The sequence below is a fragment of the Heterocephalus glaber genome, unplaced genomic scaffold (assembly GCF_053883595.1).
Source record: "Heterocephalus glaber isolate CG9 unplaced genomic scaffold, H.glaber_assembly_v1.0 deba00001795, whole genome shotgun sequence".
Lineage (NCBI taxonomy): Eukaryota > Metazoa > Chordata > Mammalia > Rodentia > Bathyergidae > Heterocephalus > Heterocephalus glaber.
The window spans coordinates 671,275-694,980 of NW_028258476.1; the positions used below are offsets into that span (position 1 = coordinate 671,275).

At 46.8% G+C, this 23,706-nt stretch overlaps 2 protein-coding genes across 23 annotated transcripts in view; both read right to left on the reverse strand.

Moving 5' to 3' along the window:
• Positions 1 to 3,606, reverse strand: part of Nup210l (nucleoporin 210 like) — a 93,077-nt gene extending 89,471 nt beyond the window's left edge. The window contains 2 exon segments of the mRNA XM_087203444.1: positions 512 to 648; positions 2,561 to 3,606. Coding sequence (XP_087059570.1) covers positions 512 to 648; positions 2,561 to 2,751 — 328 coding nt within the window. The 5' untranslated portion in view covers positions 2,752 to 3,606.
• Positions 3,607 to 3,746: 140 nt separating this feature from the next.
• The window catches only part of Tpm3 (tropomyosin 3), a 30,283-nt gene continuing 10,323 nt past the window's right edge, over positions 3,747 to 23,706 (reverse strand). For 2 of the 22 annotated variants that reach the window (XM_021249261.2, XM_087203309.1), the window contains 8 exons: positions 19,315 to 19,448; positions 17,293 to 17,410; positions 17,129 to 17,199; positions 15,898 to 15,973; positions 15,034 to 15,096; positions 14,793 to 14,862; positions 13,755 to 13,833; positions 3,747 to 5,293 (listed from right to left, as the gene is read on the reverse strand). In XM_021249261.2, coding sequence (XP_021104920.1) covers positions 5,290 to 5,293; positions 13,755 to 13,833; positions 14,793 to 14,862; positions 15,034 to 15,096; positions 15,898 to 15,973; positions 17,129 to 17,199; positions 17,293 to 17,410; positions 19,315 to 19,448 — 615 coding nt within the window. In that variant the 3' untranslated portion in view covers positions 3,747 to 5,289. Of the gene's footprint in view, positions 5,294 to 6,142; positions 6,578 to 12,749; positions 13,055 to 13,750; positions 13,834 to 14,792; positions 14,863 to 15,033; positions 15,097 to 15,897; positions 15,974 to 16,498; positions 16,575 to 17,128; positions 17,200 to 17,292; positions 17,411 to 19,314; positions 19,449 to 23,706 lie in introns of those variants that run through there. The other 20 variants (XM_021249258.2, XM_004871379.4, XM_021249257.2 and 17 more) reach the window with 11 other exon arrangements.

Below are 23,706 nucleotides of genomic sequence, written 5' to 3' on the forward strand. Positions count from 1 at the left end.
TTTTTAGAAATTTCGATAAACAGATAAGAGATGGAGCTTAAGAATTGACATTTCTAACAAGTTGCATGTGATACAAGGGGTGGTGAGGATTCACGTTCACAGACCATTCTTTGAGAAGTGCTAGTCTTCATACTATCTTCCCTTCACCCCACCAACCTCAGACCTTACAACCTAAATTAGTTCCAAGTGAATGATTCCTTCTTTTCTTTTTTCTTGGTACCGGGGATGGAACTTGGGACCTTGCACTTTTGAGGCAGGTGGGGGAACCACTGAGCTAAATACTCGGCCCCCCTTTTCTTCATTAATCCAAACTGGTTTCCCTGGTAGACACCATACCAGGTGCCAGATATACCAGAAATAAAATAAGTTTAGAATAATAATCAGGGTTTATATTGCAGGAATCCATTTTTCTGCATCTTATCAGTTCAAACCAATGGCATTTGTGTTAATCATTATACAAGTCATTGGATTATTCTATCCAAAAGTGTTATATACTCCACTCTCAACATACCTATTTCTCGAGCAAGAATAACACTGCTGAGGCATACTGGCTGCGTAGATTCAGCAATGAGTACGGCTCTTTGAGAACATAAGGTGCCATTTTCATATAAAGGCTCAACAGTAACTACATCATCATGGGTGGAATGCCTGGCAGAACAAAATACTTGATATTATGAAATACATGGGTTACAGTTACCCTGGCTGAAAGATATTTCTATACTTTTTCCATGTCACATACTAACAGGTATAAATGACACTCTTTAAAGTCAGAACATTGCTTAGGAACACAATTAAAATGGCAGACTGATCAGAACCTTTTCTCAATAATCTCTTATGCAAAATCTTAAATGTGTTACAAGGGCCAGGGATTTAGCTCAGTGGTGCTGCTGCCTGCCTCACAAGCCCAAGGTCCCGAGTTTGATCCCTAGTACCAAAAAAAAAAAGTGTTTCACTTCTCCCTCAATTTAAAATATAGTTACATTCCTCTCTTCATATGTAAAAATAAGATTCAAATGGTGTTTCCAATGAGACAGGACTTTCTCATACTCTGAAAATGATTTCCTCTAATCTTAGAAACTATGGGGCTGGAGATTTAGCTCAGTAGTTCTGCTGCCTGCCTCAAAAGTGCAAGGACCCGAGTTTAATCCCAGGTATCAAAAAAATAAAAAAAATAATAATAATCTTAGAAACTAGGCTGTTCTCTAAGATGAAAAAGTTACTTAAGAAGTATGAGTCCAACTCAAATTACCAAAAGAATTCATTAATAGTTTTGGATAGGTGGAAGGAATAGCGTTCAGTACTAGAGATTCCTTGCATCATCCTGTAAATCGGGAAATACATCACACTAGCTCATTTTACAAGCCTAATTCCCTTATACTTCCTCATAAAAGATGTACTTCTCATACTGGTAAACCTTATTGGTTTTTTATTTTTTTGAGACAGGGTCTCATTGCGTGGTCCAGGCCGGCCTTGAACTCACTATACAGCCCAGGGTGGCCTTGAACTCAAGGGGACCCTCTTGCCTCAGCCTCCCAAGTCCTGGGATTACAGGTGTGCACCACCATGCCCAGATGCGGTTTTTTTATTAAGTTTATTGGTACGTTTTAGGTGTACATTTTGACATCACTGAGAATTTGTACCTGTACATGATATATACTGGTTCTTTTTTCCCCATTCCCTTTCCCTCCCTATTTACCACAAAACTGTTTCCATTTTTCCCTTCTTTTCCTTCTTTTCTCATATTTTTTTCTTACCCTGAAGAGATAATAAACACCTGTAATCCCACCACTATGATAAGATGAGGTAGGAGGATGCTAAGTTTGAACTATCTTGGGTAACTTCGACCTGTCTCAAAATCAAAAATAATAAAAAGGGCTAGGAATGTAGCTCAGTGTGAAGGCCCTGGACTCACTCCCAGCACTGGAGAGACACAGAGAGACAGAGAGAGAGAGACACACAGACACAGAGAGAAATAGCCATAGAGATATAGACAGACACTCAGCATTTTGGAACTCCTTTAGCTTGAGTTCCAGGCCTAGGTAAGGACATAACCTATCAGTGGGTCCTCTCACACCAGGAAACCATGTCTTTCCATCTTCAGTCAGGGCCACCCGGCCCCGTCCTCACAGCTTAGCCGAATTCCCTTGTACAAAGGGGACTTTTGTATCGGAAACATCTCCACCAAAGGTGAATCTTCTCGTGTTCCAAGACGTTTACACTTCATAGCCTCTGAGCCTGTTCCCGCATGAGTTAGGAGAGGAATGGTACTTACCCCACAAGACTGTAAAACGTAAACGAGCTAATACCTGCAAGGTGCTAGTACGTACTCACTAACCAGCTGTCAGGGGCAGTGGGGACCCCGTCTCCCTGCTCCCCAGGCTGTGCGGACTCTGCACCAGCGCAGCCTCCTCACAGGGCTCCCCGCCCTGGCAGCCGTTGGGTCGGCCCAACACCACGGCGAGGAGCGCCTCCCTCGGGGCCCTCAGGACCTGCACTGGCACGGCCCGCCCTCCCGGCCGCCGAGGCCCACGCCGCCCTCACCAGGCCCGGCCGCCCTCACCAGGCGTAGCAGCCCCGCTCGGCCTCCAGCAGGAAGAGCGCGGGGCCTGGCTCCTGGCCGAAGGGCAGCAACACCTGCGGAACGTTAAGCTTGTTGGCCCGAGTGCCAAGCAAACACGGCAGGAGCCACAGGAGACCCGGTACAGGCGAGCAGAACGAGCGTCGAGGCCCCAGGGCCTCAGCGTGGGCCATGGCGACGGCCGACTCGGCTGGGCCACAGCCACGCCCGGGCGCCAAAACGGGCCAATCCACAGGCACAAGGCCACAGGAGGCGGGGCCCGCACCCTGAATTGTGGGAATTCTTCTAGGGCAATCCTTGGGCAAGTTACAGCAAACTACCTATTCTCTTTGAGTCCATCCTGGCCTTGAATTCAATACATAGCTCAGGTTGGCCTCAAATGAGCAGCAATCCTCCTGCCTCAGCCTCCCGAGTGCTGGGATTGCAGGCGTGTGCCATCTCGGCCCTACTTACTCATTTTAAAGGGTTACTTTCAGACGGGGGATTTAGCTCAATGGGGCTGCCGCCTATATCGAAAGCGCTGAGTTCTGCGTTCAATCCCCAGTACAATAAATAAATAAATGGCTACTTTCCTAAACATTAAGTGGAAGTTTTGTTCTTTTTAAAAAATAAGAACCAAGCAGGACAAAACACCTGAAAAACAAAAACCCAGAAATTCTCTCAGCTTCACTTGACTTTTTTCCCCTCCTTGGTACCAGGGATCAAACTCAGGACCTTGCACTTTCGAGGCAGGTGTGGTGACACTGAGCTAAATCCCCAGCCCTCTCTCAGCTTCAAATCGTTGTCTACAGTCTGGCTTTTAGATTAAAAGACAACATACTTGGGGGGGGGGCAGTAATTTGCATCAGCATTGGTCTGTGCCTATAAAGGGGAAAGTTCCCAGTTTCTAAACAACTGGACTTTGTCAAGAGCTCAGTAATTTTCACTAGGAAATCAGATTCCTGTCCTGCTCCAGAGTTGAGTTATATACGCTTATACTAATGATTTACCATTAGGACATAAACAAGTAGGAATGTAAGAACTGGGTTTTGAACCTAGTTTTGGTCTGCTTCCAAAGTGTATGCTATACATTAAATCCTATTGCCATCTACAAAGATCTGAAACTTCCGTAACTCTTGTGGAGAAAGCATATTTGGTTTGATTATAAATAAATCAAGTAGATCTGAGGTTTAGAGGGACTGGTTCTTTATTTCAAAAAGACACTTGGCAATAATATTCAGTATCAAAACAGTTGCACTTCTGGTCCTTCTTTCTCCTGACTGGCCCTAAAGAGAGACCACAACAAAGGAGCATACATTTTAAGCCAATAAGCTGCAGGATGTACACCCAACAGACCTCACAGAAACCTCACCTAAAGTGGGTGTGGAAAAAACTTCAAAACATTAGCACACTGCCAGCCCACAGACTCTAGCAACTCTCACAGCCAGGTGGGGTAGCTGTGCACTCCAACCCTAAAGCAAAATTTCAAAATAATATAAAATTTAAAAAGTTTTGTACATAAGCTATTCAAGATTTCTCCAGCACTGACTGATACAAAGCACAATGAGATGGCACTTTCAGAGACAGCAGCTTCAGACTCAGAAGAGGGTGAGATGAATTTCATATGGCTGAATCTGTGGCAAAAACATCATTTTTCTATTCTTTCAAGGAGGCAGGAGAGCAATTAATTGGTCACCTCAAGATTAAGGGAGGGACACACGATCCGATCAGTGAGCAGCTGAGAAGGGGTAGAAATTGGACAAAAATTTGGTCTCAGGGATGGGTACGGGCTCAGTGGAAGAGCTCCTGCCAACATCCACAAGGCCCTCTGTGGTTCAGTCCCCAACATCACACACAAAAAAAGTCTCAGAGGTCTCACCATCTTAATTTGCTCACTTCTGATGAAAAAAGTATCAAATAGGGCCGGGGAGGTAGCTCAGTGGCACTGTGCCTGCCTCGCAAGCGCAAGGTCCCACATTCGATCCCCGGTACCAAAAAAAAAAAAAAAAAGTAACAAATGAAAATACAGTTGTCCAAAGATACCTTAAAGCTCAAAACCTGAGCAGTGCGGTTTTTGTTTCTGGCTAACTCCTCCTGAGACCACCTTCCTGGTTTGGCTGGTGCTTGGGGCAGAGCAGAGGTTTCCTACAGTGGAGTCTTTCCCTGGGCTGTTCGGCTCTTGGTGAGGCAGCTGCCCATACTTCTTTCCCTCTTCTGTAGAGGGCACTATGAATTAGGCTGAGTTACCTTCCAAAGTGAGAAAGGAATCAGACTGCTGCTTTGAAGCTGTGGATTATTTGGAATGTTTTACAAATGGTTGTTACAACAAAAAAAGTTATTACAAATGTGCACATCACAACATGCTTTTAAAGATGCTTCCCACTGTGCTCACATTCCCTTGAATCTTGTTCCCAAAGGTGCTCAGCCTCTAGCCCAGCCAGAAGCTCTGAGAAGAGGCAGAGACAGTTTGATGAAAGACAAGGTGCAGGAGGTGAGGTGAGGTGGGGTGGGGTGGGGAGAGAGGACATAGAAAGGAGAAAGCAGCCTTCCAGTTAAAGATCAGCCCTCAGTTTCGAGGTCAGCCTCGGGCAGGCTGGCCCCAGGCGGTGTCAGGTCAGAGGGAGGAGCAGCGGCAGGGCGGGACTGGGGAGCTCTACATCTCATTCAGGTCGAGCAGAGTCTGGTCCAGCATCCTTTGTGTACAGAGGTGCTCCTCTTTGGTGCATTTCAGCTTATCTAATGGGAGTAAAGGAGAGAAGTTACAAAAAGTAAGTTTCAAGGACTCCCCACTCTGAGACTTGCTCTTGTTGCAGCAGAACTGCAGACTAACAAAGCAACTGCCTTCGAGAGCACAGAACTGAGGTTCTGCCAGGCCTCTGGCTTGACTACTGAAGTTGCAGAGTCACTGCACCTCCTGCAGGAGGGAGCTGAGGACCTCATCAACCACTTCCTCTCCCTCCCACACCCAGCCTAGGCTCCAGCTTTCAGTCACTAAGAGAGCAGGCCTGAGGCATCGGCCATTCACTCTGCTAGGCTCTGGTCCCAGGGCAGGACCTACTTGTGGCGCCTCACTGGCCACTGCAAGCAACGACGGGTGGATTCTCAACTCGAAAAGAGAACAGGAAGAGCCTCATGCACTCACTACATGCTTTCTCCAAAAAGCAGAGGGCAAAGGACTAATCAGTCGGATAAACATGAGCCCTCACGGCTAAGCCAAAGAATCTCTAAAAGCAAAGCCAAGAATACTACCAAACATATATACTTGTAAACCAAACTTAGAGATTTTTTTTCAGAGCCATTAACCAGAGCGAGCCTGTGACAGTTACTTGCAACTAAACATAAAATCAAGAAGAGAGAAAATATCAGGATGAAACCAGTGCTGAACATCAAGAAACATCTGCGGTGCTTAGCAAGCCAACCACTGGCTGCTCTAGGGGAGGAGGAAAATACTTAAATCTTCAACTTAGAAGAGGTGTAGGCAACACAGACCCACATTCATACCCCGCTCCCTTCTCTCCCTTCCCCTTTTCTCCTCCCAGTCAGAAGGCCCATCCCTGGGCCTGAAGATAAAGCAGGTACAACATATTATCAAGTCAGTCTTTTTATTGTTAGAAAAACATCCATGCAAGAGATCATATCCTATAGTCAGTGCACAAGTGAAAAGGTGGAAAACAGAGAATTCTCCCAAGCTTTCTCATTGCAACCTCTCGGGCCCCTTCCTTTGTCACCCATAATCTCTGATAGAGGGATAGAAATGCAGTATTTAACTGTTTCAACTTTACAGAGCTATTAGGAAATCAATAGTATTCTAACTGCTTCAAGTAAAAACTTGTTTAGGGCAAAATAATAACTTTGGAAAAGACAATCAGCTTTTGCTGGGGTCCAGGTCAGAGGTGTGAGCAGTGAGCTCGGTTTACTGGGCATCAGGGAGCCCTGCCCATCAGTCACACAGATCATGCAGCGTTAGCTTCAGCTCATTAGAAAGCAGGCGGTTTCGCTCAAGCTGGCTGTAGAGACGCTCTGCAGCAGAACGGAGAGGAGGGAAAACAAGAGGAGAGGAGAAAGAGGAGGAGAAAGAGAAAAAGGAAAGGTTAGTAGAGTGCTGGAAGTAAACCTCAGACTTTCAACTAGCTAGTATAAATACCATGCATCTGGAAGGCAGGATGGATGCAGGGGCTCAGACAGAGGGCAGCAAGGGCCAGGCAGTTGGTGGAAAGACCAACAGAGGAGCAAAATAAGAAATTCGGTCTGCTAAGTTGATAGGATAACATTTTGAGGAAGGAAAAACACCTCCTTTCACAGTATTTCTTCCCTGGGCTGAGAAACTGAGACATGTAAAGCAGACCAAAGGGGAGATACAGTGGCTTGGGAGAAATCCACTCACAATTAGGTTTGGAAAGAACTCAACAGTTGAACATCTTTCTGTAAAAGCATTCAATGCCAAGCATTATTATGCTAAGGAGATCAGGATAAACATCTCCACCAAGTGGTTTTCTTTCTCTCTTTTCTGTTTTTTTTTTGAGACAAGGTCTTGCTGTGTAGTCCAGCCCAGCCTTGAACTATGAAGGTCAGGTTGGCCTCAAACTCATGGCAATCCTCCTGCCCCAGCCTCCGGAGTAATGGAATTTCAGGCATACACCACCATGCCTGGCTAAATGCTACACTTTCAAATCTTTCTCATTGGAGGCACTGTGTGATAGATCTATCCAAGAGGCCTATCCAACCCATATCCAATTTCCATCTCTTTTCTAAAAGAACCCCAAATCTGTGAGGGTCAGCGGTGTGCCCAGTCCAAGGGAAGGTCCATTGCTGGTTCAAGCCAACCAAGACTATCCTGGGGCCCCCAACCGCCTTTGCAGGTGGGGATGATCACATGATCTAGGCTGACCAATGAGGGGAAAGTGTGCAGGGGGTTTGGGGGAAAATATTAGCTTTCCTTCTTGCCCCAAACATGGCTGTGATAACTAGAGCTGCATATTTCAACCATAAGAGAAAAGGCTAAGAGAATCAAAGAAATCATGGCTAGACTCATCAGGCAATATAAGTCCCATATTTATTTAAGCTACCGTTAAGCTTTTTCTCATATCCCAATACAAGCAGTTTAGTGCTCCACTCCCCTGGCTTCACCTGGGTTTTCTGCCGGGAGTACACTGTTAGGGTTAAGTGAGGTCCAGGGAACTCAGACCCATCTCAGCAGCACAGGGATGACAGGGTCTGGGACAAGAAAGCCAAACTCATTTCTGGGTCCACTCCTAGTAGCAGTGTCTGAAGTTAAAAAATAAAATTTTCTTGGGGCCGGGGATTTAGCGCAGTGGTTTCACCGCCTGCTGCACAAGTGCAAGGACCCGAGTTCGATCCCCAGTACTAAATAAATAAATAAGTAAATAAAATTTTCTTGTCTCAATAGCTTGGTCTCAAAATGGTCTCAGAAACTCAACACGAAAAAGATACATTTCTGTCCTAAAACCAGCTACATCTGTGGGCACTGCTCCAAACTGGGGTTTCTCCTAGTAACACCACAAAGCTGGGAGCCATTAAGGTGCCAACAATACTTGTTGCTTCATGCATAAAATCAAAACAGCAACCACAGCTGGGTGTAGAGGTCCACCCTGGAATCCCAGCACTCTGGGAGGCGGAGGCAAGAAGAGCACAAGTGTGAGCCCAGCCTGGGCAGTTTGACAAGGTCTTGCCTCAAACTGAGAGAAAAGGGCTGGGGCACGGTTCACCGCGAAGGCCCTAGGTCCAATCCCCAGCTCCCCAGTGCTGCAAAACCACAAACCAACCAAACCCAGAAAGCGTGTATATAAAAACCTGGGGCCGAGATGTGGCTCAGTGGTGCTGCTGCCTGCCTCACAAGCTCAAGGTCCCGAGTTCCATCCCCATGCCAAATAAATAAATAAGTAAATAAAAACAGCCTGGGAGAGAATGTTCAAATGTAACACCTGTAATCTTCAAGACAAGGTCTTGCTATGTAGCCCAGGCTGGCCTTGTGCTCACAGTGATCCTGCCTCAGGCTCCAAGTTCAAGGATCACAGGTGGGCACTCCCCCACCCATCTTAGCTGTACTCAAGAGTAGAAATCAGGACAAACTTTTTTGGGCATTCAACCAGTGAGCCCCATCCCTGCCCCTAGGACTAACTTTTGAAATTACACTTCCCATTAACTCAATGGCTTTGTTTTGTTTTTGTTTTGAGACAAGGTCTGGCTATGTAACCTAGACTGGCCTAGAATTTACCCTCCTCGGGGCCGGAGATTTAGCGCAGTGGTTTCACCGCCTGCTGTGCAAGTGCAAGGACCAAAGTTCGATCCCTGGTACCAAAAAAAAAAAAAGAATTTCACCCTCCTCTGCCTCAGCCTCCCTAGTGATGGTATTTGTTTTATAAAGAGACAGAATCCATTGTTGTCCAAGCTGGCCCCACCTCTTAAGCCTCCAACTCAGCCTCCTAAGTAGCAGGCACTACAGGTGCACTCAACCTGGCTAAACCAGTGTCCCCACCCCACCTTTTCAGTGTTGGGGACCAAATCTAGGCCCTCACACTTTCACAGAGCTACATCCCTAAGCCTTTTTAATAAATAAATTTTTTTGGTAGGTACCCGGGATCGAACTCAGGGCCTTGCGCTTATGAGGCAGGCGCGGTGCACTGAGCTAAATCCCCGGCCCACCTTTTTTAAAATTTTAAGACAGGGTCTTGCCAAGTTACCTAGGCTGGCCTAGAGCTTGCACTCCTCCTGCCTCAGCCTCCTGGGCAGCTGGGATTACAGGCCTGCACCACTCACTGGGCACCACTGTGTCCAGTTATACAGGGAGATCTTGACTGTCAAAAGCTCTATAAATATTTATTAACCAAGGGACAGCAATATGCAGGGTTGTTCTGTAAGACCAAGAACTATCCTACCCCTAAACGACCTAAGGCCACCACTGAGAGACCCAATGGAATCTACGAGCTCTGAAAGGCTTGGGGCTGGGCTGTCCTCTTTCCAGGGCGTTCAGACCTGGGACTCTCAGCTCTCAACCCTGATGCTTCATTCTGCGCCCCTCTCACCTATGTCCAAGTTAGTCTGTGTGATTACCACTCTGTCTTGGGAAAGAAGGACACTATCAGGGCTAAAACAGGCTGGTCAATGAGGGCTTTTTTTCATTTAGGGAAGCAATAAAAAGGCAGAGAGGAGGGGCTGGGAATTTTGGCTCAGTGGTTTCACCACCTGCTTCACAAGTGCAAGGTCCTGAGATCGATCCCTGGTACCAAAAAAAAAAAAAATAGCAGAGAGGAGTGGGAGCATTTTACTGCCTGACTAAATAAATCCTGGAACGTAGGCTTCCCTAAAAATTGCACAAGGTTGCAAAGACCAGTGTGGCTGCTTTCTCAACTTTAACTTGGTTTCTAACTCTGCTGTCTCTAATGATACAGTATTACCTCATTGAAGTTCTAGGTTTCCTGATAATAACAGAACAAGGCAGAGAACCCACTGGGTCCAAATGTTCTTTTTAGTCATGTCCAATTAATGACAGAACAATTCCAAGAGCAGGGATCTGACCAAGGCAAGGTAAATGGAAGAACCTGGGGTAGGCTACGCTAAGGCTGCCCAACACCATGGGTCAAGTGACCTCCCCACATCTGTAACACAAACATCTTCCCAGTCTCAAATCCAGTCACTTGAAGTGCCCATCTTTGGTGTACTTCCCTACCACTGTTTTGGTTCAGACCTTCATCACTCTCCCCTAGAAAACTGTACTAACCCAGTATTTCCCAATGGGACATAGGCTGCTAGTGCACACATGCAGAGGTGTGTGTGTGTGGCCCACAGGACAGTGTGTGTGTAGGTGGCATAATCAGGGAAGTTAAAAAAACAGGAGCCAGGGATGTGGCTCAATGGAAGAGCACTTGCCTAGCATGTCCACGGTCCTGGGCTCAATCCCCAGTACTGCAAAAATAAATACATTTTAACATACATTAAGAAAAACACCTGCACTTCAGTGAGACCCTGTCTCAAAAAACAACAAAAAAAGAGATTTGATGAAAACAGTATTGTGGGCAGCAAGTAAATATGGCAAACATGGCTAAAAATGGATGGCCTGTGGCTGGAACTTGGGAGTCATCATGTTTGCCCATCACTTTGCTAATGTGCTACCTTTCTGATACAATCTCAACTTAGCCACCAGATTCCCACTTCTGTCGTACTCACATCATGACGCACGCCTGTTTCAAACTTCCCAGTGGCATGGACATCACTTACCAAATGAAATTAAAACCAACTGGCCTGATTTTAGAACACACCCTGCCCCGACCTCTCAATCTACCCTTCCCGCTCCCATTAATTCCTTTATTATTTTTTCTCTTTAATAAAAGAATGCTCAATATCTACTATTTCTCAACTGAATTCTGCTCATCAAAAACCCAATCTTTTGAAACCCAAGAAAATGAAGAGGCAAGTTGTTTTTGTTTTGTTTTGTTTGGGGACAGCATTGAGGATTGAATTCAGTACTGAGGGGCTCACACATTCCAGGCAAGTGTTTTCTCACTGAACTGCATCCCTAGCCCGTTATTTCATTATGAGACAGGCTTCACTAAATTGCCCAGGCTGGCCTTGAATTTTGAATCCTACCGCCTCGGCTTCCTAAGCAGCTAGGAAGGACATGTTTATTGAGTGTCTTCTTTCATGAGTCTTTCCTAGTCATTCCCACTGGACTCTCCCTCCTGAACTTCCATATGCTCTATTGTCTGTAGCACTCACCACACACGAGCTTTAGCTCTGTGCATGCTCTTCTCTTATTAGATTCTGAGCAAATGGGAGGGATGGAGCCTCCATCTTTGTTTCTGTTCCCATGTTAACACTCTACATTTAGAAAACACCAATATATTGTATATCAGCTCAATAAAATCAATCTGTACCTTAATCTCGAAAGCTATGTGGGTGGAAGAAATGGTATTGGTAGAAAGGTATCTGAATTTGATATGAGATTTAGTTTCAGATTAGGGAAAACTTCTATTTGGGGTATCTATCTAAAAGGAAAGCGCGAATACTTAGATTAGTACAACTGGCAGCTATGCTTTCCAGAACGAACTATCTCCACCTCGTAAGTTAGAATAGGAGTTTCTTTTTTCCTTTTCTGTGGTACTAGGGATTGGATCCAGGGTCTTCACACTAACCTAAGTCCCCCCTCCACTTTTTATTTTTAGGGACAGGGTTTGGTAAAGTTGCTGAATGGCCAGGCTGGGCTGAAACTTACAAGGCCCCACCTCAGCCTCCCTCCCAGGTCACAGGTGTGCAGCACCACAGTGCCACACACACCACCAGTTTGGAACACGACTTTCTAGAATGTTGATATAGAATTCCAAAATATGAGCTGCACTTGTTTTTTGGTACTGGGGATCAAACTCAGGACCCTTGTGCTTTTGAGGCAGGCGCAGTGCCACTGAGCTAATCCCCAGCCCCCTATAATTCCAAAATATTAACCAGAGGTAATTTTATTAGTAATTTATGTATATAATAAATCATTACCCGCATGAGCATATTATTTGAAATATATAAGATCGATGTAGTTTTTCCAGTAAGTAATTTATCATTTGTCTCATGTCCCACCAGCACGTGCTAGCTGAAAAATGATGGCAAGCCTCAAATTTGTAAGAGTGGTTTAAAGAAAATACAAAACTGTTGAGAATTCTATTCACTGTTTTTCTGAGACTTGGGATGACACAGTTGGTCAGTTTTGTTTTTGTTTTTTGGTACTGGGTATCAAACTCGGGACCTTGCAAGGCAGACACCGGAACCACCCTGGCCCTACAGTTGGTCAGTTTTAACAGTGATGAACATAGGTCTGCTCAGTGTTCGGAGAACGGATTATCTGAATACCTGGTATTGAGAGTCACTTCAATGGTCTCCCAACCTGACTGTATCAGAGGAGCACCTGAAGAGAGAATGTGAACACTCCAGGGAGAAGCTTTAAGAGCCTGGTAGTGGAGGACGTTTCATCTCTGGAATTCCTACTCCAAAGGGTCTCTACTGGTCTAGCGCTCTGACAGACTCCACTCAGCCAAGCTTAACAAACTTATTTTTTTACTGATACCTGGGGGTTGGAACCCAGGGCCTTGAATAACGTAAACAGCTGCTCTACCACTGAACTATGGAGCCCCCTACCTCCCGCCAAGCCCCACCCAAGTTTAAATGTCAAGAAAAAAAAACCAGACAGACACAAAGTGGCTTGATTATACATAAGTTAGGGAGGGGGACCTACGATAGCTGTTCTCCACATCACTCGCCCAAGGGTCCTTCTTAGGGACAGCAACAGCTTTGTCAATGACACAGATGCAGGGTGGTACAGGGCTTCCAGCAGCTTAGCATTTTAATGTGGGTGGAGATGGAAAAGAAGACATAAGTTGCTTTGTGACCCCATCCTAATGCCTTGGGGACCACCAAACGGAATCCAGAGCGAGCGGGGCACTGGGTTCCCCGAGGAAAGGGGCAGATCCAGAACAGAGCAGAAATGGTGACAGTTATCTGCATGAAAAAGTAAGGATACTCCAGGTGAGGACCAGCATCAGTCTTGAGGGCAGGCAATGTGGGAGAAAGGAAGAGGGAAAAAGTGGTAGCAGGAATAATGAAAAAGAGAGCCAGACACTGTAGCCTGCAATATTTGGCTTCTTTTCAGGGTTAGTGGGAAGAAGAGGTGGATTAGCATCAAGGATCAGTGATCCACAGCAAACAAATGAAGTCTCCAACCATTTTTTTTTGGTGCTGTTTACAACTTGGCTTGCCTCTGGGACTTAGCTTGATTTATTTCCCATCTTGGGTGTTTCCTCTGAATGGTACAAATCAAATACACCCAAAGGGTCTGAATTTCGTTATGATGTGTTAGGGCCCAAGTCACTCACTCTATGGCCCCATTTTCTTAGTTGTATGGATTCTCCATTTATCAGTGTCCCTTGTGAGAAACACTTGAGAAGCAAATAAGAAAGGTCATAATGTGAAGTCTAAAAATGTAAAGTATAAAAATTATTTGCAGGTCAGGGATCTACCACTCATCCAAGATTGAATGCTTCATCAGCTTTTGCCAAACAAGTAACCAGCACCAATGTTTTAAAAATAAGAGTAAAGATTCTAGTTTCCAAAGAACAAAACCAAAGCACATTATGCACAGCCTGTACCCCCACCCACCCCAAGCCAAGAGCCCAGCCCCACTCTGCTGTCAGATAGTTACATAGAAGTCATGTCATTGAGGGCGTGGTCCAGCTCCTCGCTAATGGCCTTGTACTTCAGTTTCTGGGCATAGAGCTCATCTGGACAGGCACAGGAACCACAGGGAGGAATGAGGGGGTCAGAGTGAAAGGTATCAGAAGCAGATGAAGAGAGGGAATCATTAGAAATCAGAAAATGTGTGACCATGTGTTTAAACACCAGAAAATGTCTATTCTGGCAGCCAGAATAGATCCACTGTCCCCTAGGACCAAGTGCAATTCATGATGCCGCTAATTAACTGCAGCAAGAGTTGAGAACCTAGGCACAACCTTGTTACTAGAGGCATATACAAGAGCACCACTCTAACCTAGTTAATCCAGTTCCTACCAGAGACAACAATTCAACAAAAAATAGAAAAAAGGAGAGCGTACGCACCCATAGGACACCCCTGTGTCTAAGTGTGACCACTATGGTTGGCCCCTTTGCACTACAGGGTGCCTCTCCGCAATCTGTCCCAGAACATCCTGCTGCCAAGAGCATACCAAAGGAGCATACCTCAGAACTCCCAAAGCAAAAAACATCTTTCCTGGTCAAGGCGGAAGCAGGCGCCAGACTGCAGGGACAGGATGTCCAGAGCACCCGCCACTGGTCAGCTGTGGGCCATGGTAATGCCACAGCTCCTCTCCTGGAGATGTGCCCTAACCTGAGGGGTGGGCAGGACTGCCAAAAGCAGCCACGGGTGACAACATGTGTCCTTGTTCCCTTCTGAAAACATGGCTTCCATTTCAACACACAGACTAAAGACTTAGGACTACTAAACTGGAGCCAAGTGCAGCCAGCCATTACCAATCTCCTCAAAGAGAAGAGGCAGGTTCCAGAAGTACTAGGTAAAGTCTACTAAAATCCAGCTCTAGGGCTGGATGCACTTTGCCAGATTGTGGCACAGGGTAGGACAGCACACATGCCAAGGCACCCTCAGTTCCCTTTGGTGTACAGGGAAAAGGTATCACGGTCCAAGGGCATGTACTTCTCAATCTGAACCCTCTCCCAGGCTCTGTACCTTCCAAGTCATCAATTGTCTTTTCCAGTTTGGCTACTGATCTCTCAGCAAACTCAGCACGCGTCTCTGCCTGGGGAAAACACAAAGTCAGTCAGAAGGAAAGAAGACGCAGAGGACAGGGCTCTCTCTTCCTCTTCCTACTTCTAGACCCGCAGAACCAAAGCCAGCCAGGCTAAATCCACCCGAATGCCTTGCATGTCTCTCAGGGCTTGGGTCTCTTTCTATAATCCCCTCAGCTCACCTCCTTGAGTTTATCAGTCAGAATCTTTATCTCTTCCTCATATTTGTCTTCTTTTTGAGAGTACTGTAAGAGAGGTAGAAAAAAACTTTGGGAGCAGAAAGTGGTCCCAGACAGTACCCCTCCCTATGTTCCCTCTCACACTGGTTATCCTCTTGGATTTAATGTGCTGAATGATCCAAAAGTAAGAGCAAGTCTCTCATCTGCACAACAGGTCCTTGATCCACCTATTTCTCTAGAGCCATCATGTCCTCAGGATACTCCTCCAGAACACTTTCTGTTTTTGAGACAGGGTCTTACTATGTAGCCTAGGCTAGCCTTGAACTTTCATCGATTCTCCTGCCTCAGCCTCCTAGGTGCTGGAATCACAGGTATGTGCCACCACACCCAGCTCCAGAATCTTCATTTTTAAAATGGACCTAAAGGTTAATGTTATTCTTAATAACCTAGGAAGGCATTTTCCTTCCTCCTGCTTACTGAGCAGGGATAGTGACAGCCCATGTCCATAGCACTTAAACACCCCTCCAATGTATAGAAATCATCTGTCTTGGTGCTCATTAGGTCTGAGAGAGCAGCCATCTGTTGGCCCCGTCTGGCTGCTAGACACCAGTTAGGGCCCGAGGTAACTGCCTTTCAGCACAGCCCTATTGGCCCAAGGAGCTCGACTCCTGGCACTTGAGACTATTTAACGAAGGCTATCAGAGTACACAGGGATTGGCATTCACCCCGGAATCTGGATGGACAGTGATTGGGCAGGGAGAAGACGCCATTCTCACTGGACTCAGGGAACATGTGTCTCCGGCCTTCCATCCCGGGCAGGGCGGGGCCCAGGCCCAAAGCCTGTCGCCTTCACAAACCAGCCCCTACCTTCTCCGCCTGAGCCTCAAGAGACTTGAGGTTGTTGGTGACATTCTTCAGCTCCTCCTCCAGCTCAGAACACTTACTGTGAACATTTTAAATACCGAAGAAGAGGAAAGGGGAAGAGGAAGAGAATAAAAAAAGGGAGAGAGACACACAGAGGTGAATTGAACCTGTATGTAGAGTTGGAGGCACATTGGGGAAGAGAAGGCCCTCGGTAACCTGAGCAAGCATCGCCCTCCTCCCTCTACCAGGGAATGTGTCCTGAGCTGGGGACTCGGGCTCAGGAGGCCTGGATGCTGATAAAGAAAAGGCACTAAGAGAAACCGCTCCCCAGAGTACGTCCTAACTGCTACCTGGGGCGGAGGAGGGAAGGAGTGCTCAACCCACAGCCCCCAACCACCCAGGGGAAGGAGAGACCCTGAGGAGAGGCAGGGAAGCAACAAGGAAGAAGTCGTGAAAGAGCAAGTAAGGAAAGAATGGAGCATTCCATGAGGAGATGAGAGAGCACTCAGCAAGACACCTGGTGGAGGGGAGGCGGCTGCAAAACGGACAAAACTGAACAGAACCACACCACACAGGAAACCTCCCTGCGGGTTAGGGTTAGTACCTTTTCTTCAGCAGCACTCAGACACTTCAGGTTCTGGTCCATCAGTCTGATCTGCTCATCCATCTCCCGGCAACGGCTGTTAGTGACAGTCACGGGGATGGCGCAGGCCAGGTTGTGGGGAGGGATAAAGGTCAAAGAGGAACACAGCAAGGAACAAGCAGCATAATGGGAAAAAAATTTTACATGGGCAGAAAACACCACCATGGTCATGGGATGTCATGTTCGGGGAGGGGAATGGAGGGAAGCACAAATGTGTACGTATCAGCGGTCACTTTGTTACACAAGGCCAGGCGGGGAGCAGCTACAGTCTGTTCTTCCTGAAGTTCCCCAGCACACCAGATCTCAAGTCAGTAAAGGCACTTCCACGCCTCAAGGAGAAACCTGTTTACCATCTATTCATCTTTATATTCCCTCACTTTGTAAACCATCCCAAGAGAAAATAGCAAGCCTCGGTTGTCATCTGTTACTCGTTAAGCCATTCTTAGAACCCCAAAGAAGCACTACAGATGACACCCACCGCCAGGCCCTGTTCAACAAGGTTGAAGGAATGCTAGTTCATTCACGTTAGTGACCAAGCCGAAGGGAAAGGGACAGAAAGGTCTGACCAGGTTTGGGGACCAAAATACTCACGACTCTGCCAGCTCAGCTCTTTCCTCGGTGCGTTCCAAGTCTCCTTCAATAATCACCAACTTTCGAGCCACCTACAGGAAAAGACCAGGTGCACCTCAGAGAGGAAGGAGCCGAGCCAGCTGAGGCCTGGGCCGCTGACCACAGGACAACCCAGGGAGGCTTACCTCTTCATACTTCCTATCCGCCTCTTCTGCAATATGTTTAGCTTCTTTAAGTTGGATTTCCTGGAGTTCCATCTTTTCTTCATCTTTCAGGGCCCGGTTTTCAATAACCTTCATGCCTCTGCCAGAAACAGGATGAATTCAGCATGGACACTCTAAGGAGCCTGTCATCAGCTCCATTCCAAGACACTCAGAATTTCATCTCTGAAAGCCTATTTCTCTGTCACTCAAATGGAATTCCACAGTACCACTCACAAAGCCTTTTCTTCTAAAAATAACCCATGTTCATTAAGAAATCAAATATTTATGCTGGGTGTGGTGGCATACGCCTGTATTCCTGGCACTCAGGAGGCCAAAGCAGGAGGATCGCTCTGAGTTCGAGGCTGGCCTGAACTACATAGTGAGACCGTGTCTCAAAAGGGAAAGCAAGAAAGCAAGAAAGCAAGAAAGAAACAGAGAGAGAGAGAGAGAGACAGAGACAGACAGAGAGAGAGAGAAAGAGAGAAGGAAAGAAAGAAAATATTTAAGTGTTATTGTCTAAGAGTATAAAGTTAAAACTAAGTCTCTCTCCCCATTTCTAGTCCTGCCCATCAGAGATAACCTTTTGATATTCTTTCCAAAAATGTTTTATACCGTGGCTATATGTAAAAAACTGCTATTTTCCTCACTTTCTCTAACTGGTCTCTACTCTGTAGCAGTACACACACAGCTGTCTCACTCACCAAATGCACAGCTACCCCATGCTAACAGAGCTCTAACAGGGCTTTGTTTTTTTGATGCAGGGTCTTGCTATGTAGCCCAGGCTGGCCTTGAACCCAACAGAGATCCTCCCACCTCAGTCTCCTGAGTGCTGGGATCACAAGTGCATGCCACCATGCCCAGCTCTAGTAGGGCTTATTAAAATTCTGAAAGCCCAAATTCAAGCTGTTGTGAATGTCTGTCCTGGTTTACCTCACATGTGACAAGGAACTAATCAGCAGTTTTCACAAAGATGGGCTGAGATTTGTTTCTCAGTATTCTACTTGAATGGGGTGGGATCTGAGCTCCACCCCCTTCACCCCCTTGGTTCTAACAGTGCAGCAGACAGGATCCAGAGGAAATACGTCACTGGGCTCCCCTCTCCAGACTTTGTGATTCAGTGAGTCAGAAGCAGAAGCTGAGAATGTGAATTTTCAGCCCATTTCCCAGTGCTGCTGATACTTTTAGACTGGGACCTCACTTTGAGAATATGTTTGACAGGAATTAACCTCATAAATGGAAGCACATGGCTCATGAGGTGGAAGCCAGACTGCTGACGCATTCTAAGGAAGATCCTGTAAACTGAGAAACAGATATGGGGCTGGGAGCACTTGCACAGCATGAATGAAGTCCTGGGTTCAATCTCGAGCAGCAAACAACCACCAAATAGGGAGGGAAGATCCTGGCAGGAGCTTTTTTCTTTTACAGTACTGGGGTCTGAATTCAGACCTTGCACATTCTAGGCAAGCACTCTATCACAGAGCTGTATCCTCAGTCCATGAACAACTTTTTTTTTCAAGTAACAAGGTTTTACATTTATTAAAGGTATAAAAATAAAAGAAAGTTGCTCTGCAGAGCCAGTTCAGGCCAACGAAAAGGAAAAGTGAACTCTGCAGGGTGAGAGGGGACCACTGTGAGACAGCAGTGGGCAGAACTGCTGAAGTCCATACTTCCACAGGCCTGTAATCCCACTACTAGGGAAGCTGAAGTAGAAGGACTGAAAATTCAAGGTCAACTTGGGCAACTTATCAAGACTGTGTCTCAAAAAATTAAAAACTAAAAAGGGTTGGGGGGCCAGGTGTGGTGGTGGGGACCTGCAATGCCAGCGCGTGGGAGCTCAAGGCCAACCTGGGCTACACAGTGAATCCAAGGCCAGTCTGAAGTGCACAGCGCGACCCTGTCTCAGGGGGGCCCTGGGGGCGTGGCGGTCTCCCCAGCGCCCTCGAGGCCCCAGCTCCACCCCCAGGACCAGGCCTAGGCACCCGCTCGCCAAGCTCCCCTGCAGACCTCTCACTCTCATCGGCAGCCTTCTCAGCTTCCTCCAGCTTCTGCAGGGCAGTGGCCAGGCGCTCCTGTGCACGGTCCAGCTCCTCCTCAACCAGCTGGATCCTGCGGTTCAAGGAGGCCACCTCCGCCTCCGCCTGCATTGGGAAGAAGGCAGAGGCGTAGAGCGCACAGCGCCGACAGTGAGACAGCGCTGACTGCCGACGGGGAGGAGGACAGTCTCGCACAGCAGAATGGCGCACTTAGCTTAGCTGTGCCAGGGTCCAGCAGACGTCACTTCACACGTACGTCAACAAGCTCGGTCATGTTCCACAGGAAGAGTGTTCTAAAATCCAGTTTCTTGGGCTGGGGATCTAGCTCAATGGTACCCCACCTGCCTCCCAAGCACCAAGGCCCTGAGTTCGATCCCCGATACAAAAAAAAAAAAATCCAGTTTCTTAAAAACAAAATAAAATTCAGTTTCTTGTCCAGATCAGTGACAGTGCCATTCCCTTCTGGACCTGGCTCAAATACCTGAACACACGGGGTCGCAGAACACAGCTGGAGGTAGGTGTGCTCTGCCTGACAGCTGTGTCTCATGCTCAGCAACTTTTTTATAAGTCTCAGTAAATGGAAAAATAAGTACACAAGGCTGTTTAACTCAAGTTGTTAACTCTCGATCGCCTTACCTGCTACATCAGGGAGATGACTAGCCCCAGGAAATGTCTCCGGAACAGACTTCCAGACTGGAGGCAAAAGAGTGAAACATATCCTACCCTGCCAGTATGCTCTCGCTCCTTTGAGGTGATAAGGAAAGAAGAGCTCCTCTGACTAAAATCATGTTTTGATGACATTACGATGCAGGAAGAGAGAAAGGGAGAGGAAGGAAGGGAGGGAAAATGTTTCCACGCTTCCCACCACCACCCTCCAAGTTTCTGAACGTCTCCTTTTTCCTTCTCAAGTCATCCTCTTCGCTTCACTCTCCAGTACAGCTCACAACTTTCTCCCCCTGCCTTCATCCCGTAACAAGGCAGAAGCTTGAGTCTAAGCAGCCCAGTGGACTGGCTGTGGAATGAGAAACAAGGAAAGGAGGAAGCAGTTTGCGTGTAGTAGAAAGGCCTCCTTCCTGTGACTACCTTAACCACACAAGAATTTACACCAGCACACCACCCAGTTCAGATGCTTATCCAAGTGCCTGGTAAACAGGATCTCTCCGCTATAGCCCAGATTTCGCCTGAATTCCATTACCCTGATTTTCCTCTTAGCAGGCAGGGTGGTGGCAGCCATAGAAATCTGGGCCATCAGCCCTATAGGGAGGGATATAGCCCAAAAAACTCCTGTTAACTCTCAGGATTTGAACAAAAATTTCCACATATACAGGAGGCTCAAGGAACTGGGAAGAGGGGCAGGGAGTTGGAGCTATAATCTAACCAGGCTACAGGAAAAGAAAAGCCAAGTAGTCTACATAAGCTGGAATTACTAAGAAACGATTTGTGTTCCTAACTATACTATTCAAAACATCACAAAGAGAAGTATTCTCTGCGTGTGTCTCTTCCAGGAAAACAGATGTCCAGAAAATAACAGATTTCTTCTTTTTTTTTTTTTCTTCAGATTTCTTCTTATAAATTCAATGAGGCCAATCAGTCAAGAGCAAGGCAGGCCATCAGGAACTCTGAAACACTGGCAGTACAATACAATGATTTACCCTCTTTCAGATGCCTAAAATGAAAATGAAAAATGCAACTAAATTTGGAGGACACTCATGAAATGTAAGGCTCTATCCAGCTCAGTAGTTACCCAAACTGAAGATAACAGGCTCTGGGGGTGGGGGTGCAGTTCCCATGACAACAAGCTGGCTCGGCAGTTTCTCCCACAAACCAGCATTTACAGTAGAATTCTCTGCAAAGCTGAAGCGGGAGAACAAGAGCATGAGCACAAGAACAAGCCCCTACCAAAAGCAGAATCCAACATAAGACCCTACAGAAGCTTCCCAGAGAGGGGTGGAAGGCGTCCATCTTTGGACACAGCAAGTCAGTTCTCTTTACAAAGACTAGAAAGTCTGCAGGATCAAGATCTGATACTTTGTTAAAGGACTAAGAAAGACAACCTGACTTTAACTCCACCCAGGGCCTGTGCACCATGCCTAGCCCTTGTGGGTCAGCAAGAAGTACCATGCAGATCAACAGGCTACCTGTGCAGGCCAGCCTGGGCCTGGACTTCTAGAGTCGCCCAGGTTTAGCGTGCCTGTCCAGATGTGGTTTGGGTCCTTCAGCCTGCCCCCTTCTGCCTAGCCTAGACAGTCTGACTACCTTGCCTCTGGTAATAATAGGGTTCTCCACTGCTTGGGCATGGAGGTGGCAGTGAATGCAGCAGCAATGGGGCCAAGTAACCATGGCTGACAGCAGCCTCAGCTTGAGTCTGGGTTAAATGCACCATCCTCCATGGAGTCCCAAGCACTACACCATACCCTCACGGCAAGAGACACTGACAGGACACTGGTGCTCTGAAACAACAAGGCCAAGGACAGAGGGGATAAGACGAAATCTGGCCCTCAGCCATGTGGGGTTTCTCCTGTTAGATAAAAGCCACAGATGGAATTCAGAGGAAAGAGAGTATACCAGCAGTGAGGCTTGAGCGTGGCGTGAGGGCCTGCCGGAGTTGGCGGCAGTCACAAGTCGGCCTCCCCCGTCCAGGGAGCTAGACCCCGAGGCCCTAGGGAACTGAAGTTTCACCAAAGGGAGCGAGCAGGGCAGTCGCCCGCCTGAGTAAACAAAGGTGGGGCCTAGGAGGGCACTGGGGCAAAGGGCTTCGTGCCGCTCCCCTGTGAGCTGTGCTGCAGCATGAGGACCCTGGAAAGGTGATGAGGACTTGAGCACACCAGACCCCACCACAGGAGAGAGCCACACCACAGGTGTCCCCCTCAGAGTCCAGGAATTAATACGGGTTAAGGCCACAATGCAAACTGTTATTCAGAGCCACTCACACTCAGGAGTACTCCTAAGCTTTGAGAGGGAGCAAAAGAAAAAAATAGCAGAGAAGTTAAGAGACAGGTATGGGGAGGAGGTGGTAAGCTGAACTGTTTGTACACTTAAGAATGGTTACAAAGCCAGGCATGGTGGTGTACACCTGTAATTCCAGCACTCTGGGAGGCTGAAGCAGGAGGATCTCAAGTTCCAGCCCAGCCTGGACAATTAAATGAGATTTTATGGGCTGGGGATTTGGCTCAGTGGTTCCGCCGCCTGCCTCACAAGCGCACGGTCCTGAGTTCGATCCCCAGGACAAAAAAAAAAAAAATTAAAAAAAAAAATACATGAGACTTTATATATGTAGCTCAACGCCTACACTAAGTTCAATCTCTAGTACCACACACACACACACACACACACACACACACAGAAGTTCAATGGTTAGCCCAATGGTAGTGCATGCATATAGTCCCAAGTACATATTTGGGAGGCTAAGGCAGGAAGATCACTGGAGCCCTGGAGTCAAGGCCAACCTGATCCTATCTCAAAAAAAAAAAAGGTTACAACAGTAAATTTTAGGTTATATATATTTTTGCCACCACCACCAAAAGAAAATTAAGAAATGACTGCATTTAAATTTTACGTTGTCACCTATTTAAGTTTAATAGGTATACAAAGGAAACTCAAAACTGAAAGTGGAGGGCCAGGGATTTAGATCAGTGGTTTTGCCACCTGCTGCACAAGCGCAAGGTTCGATCCCTGGTACCAAACAAACAAAACAACCTGAAAGTGGATTTGGCAAGGTGCTACATTATAAAAGGTCAATCTCAGGCCAAGAGCAGTAAAGAACAACTGACTTCAAAACTTCAGTGTTGGACAGGTATGGTGGTCCACCCCTGAAATCCCAGCACTTGGCTGAGGCAGGAGGATCAATCACCATGAGTTCGAGGCCAGTCTGGGCTTGTAAGTTTGAGGCCAGCCTGAAATACAAAGTGAGACCCTGTCTCAAAAAAAACAAAACTTAGTGTTTCAGCTTTAGTCTCCTCCACAAGAGCACCTTGGATGATCATACAAAGGAATAGTAATAAAAAAAAAAAACAGTAAGAATTAACAGTCCCACAAATAGCATAGGATATGACCAAAGTGTGCTGTGCATCCAGATCCAGAGGAGGAAAGATCTGGCAAAACCTACATTCCAGAAAGCCCTAAGCAAATAGCAGCTCCACCAAGCAGCCCCTCCCTTCCCACACAGGTGTCTTCTCCTCAGTAAGGGTTCAAAATTTACTAGAGCAAAAAGTCAAAAGATTAGGCTCTGTCAGGCTAGGGAACAGAAGATACTGGTTTCACCTATATTTAACTATCACTCTACTTCCCCTTCTGAAGACTTCCTCACTAGACCCCAGCTCAATAAGCAAATTTGGTAGGAAGGACTGACTTGAAAAACATGTGA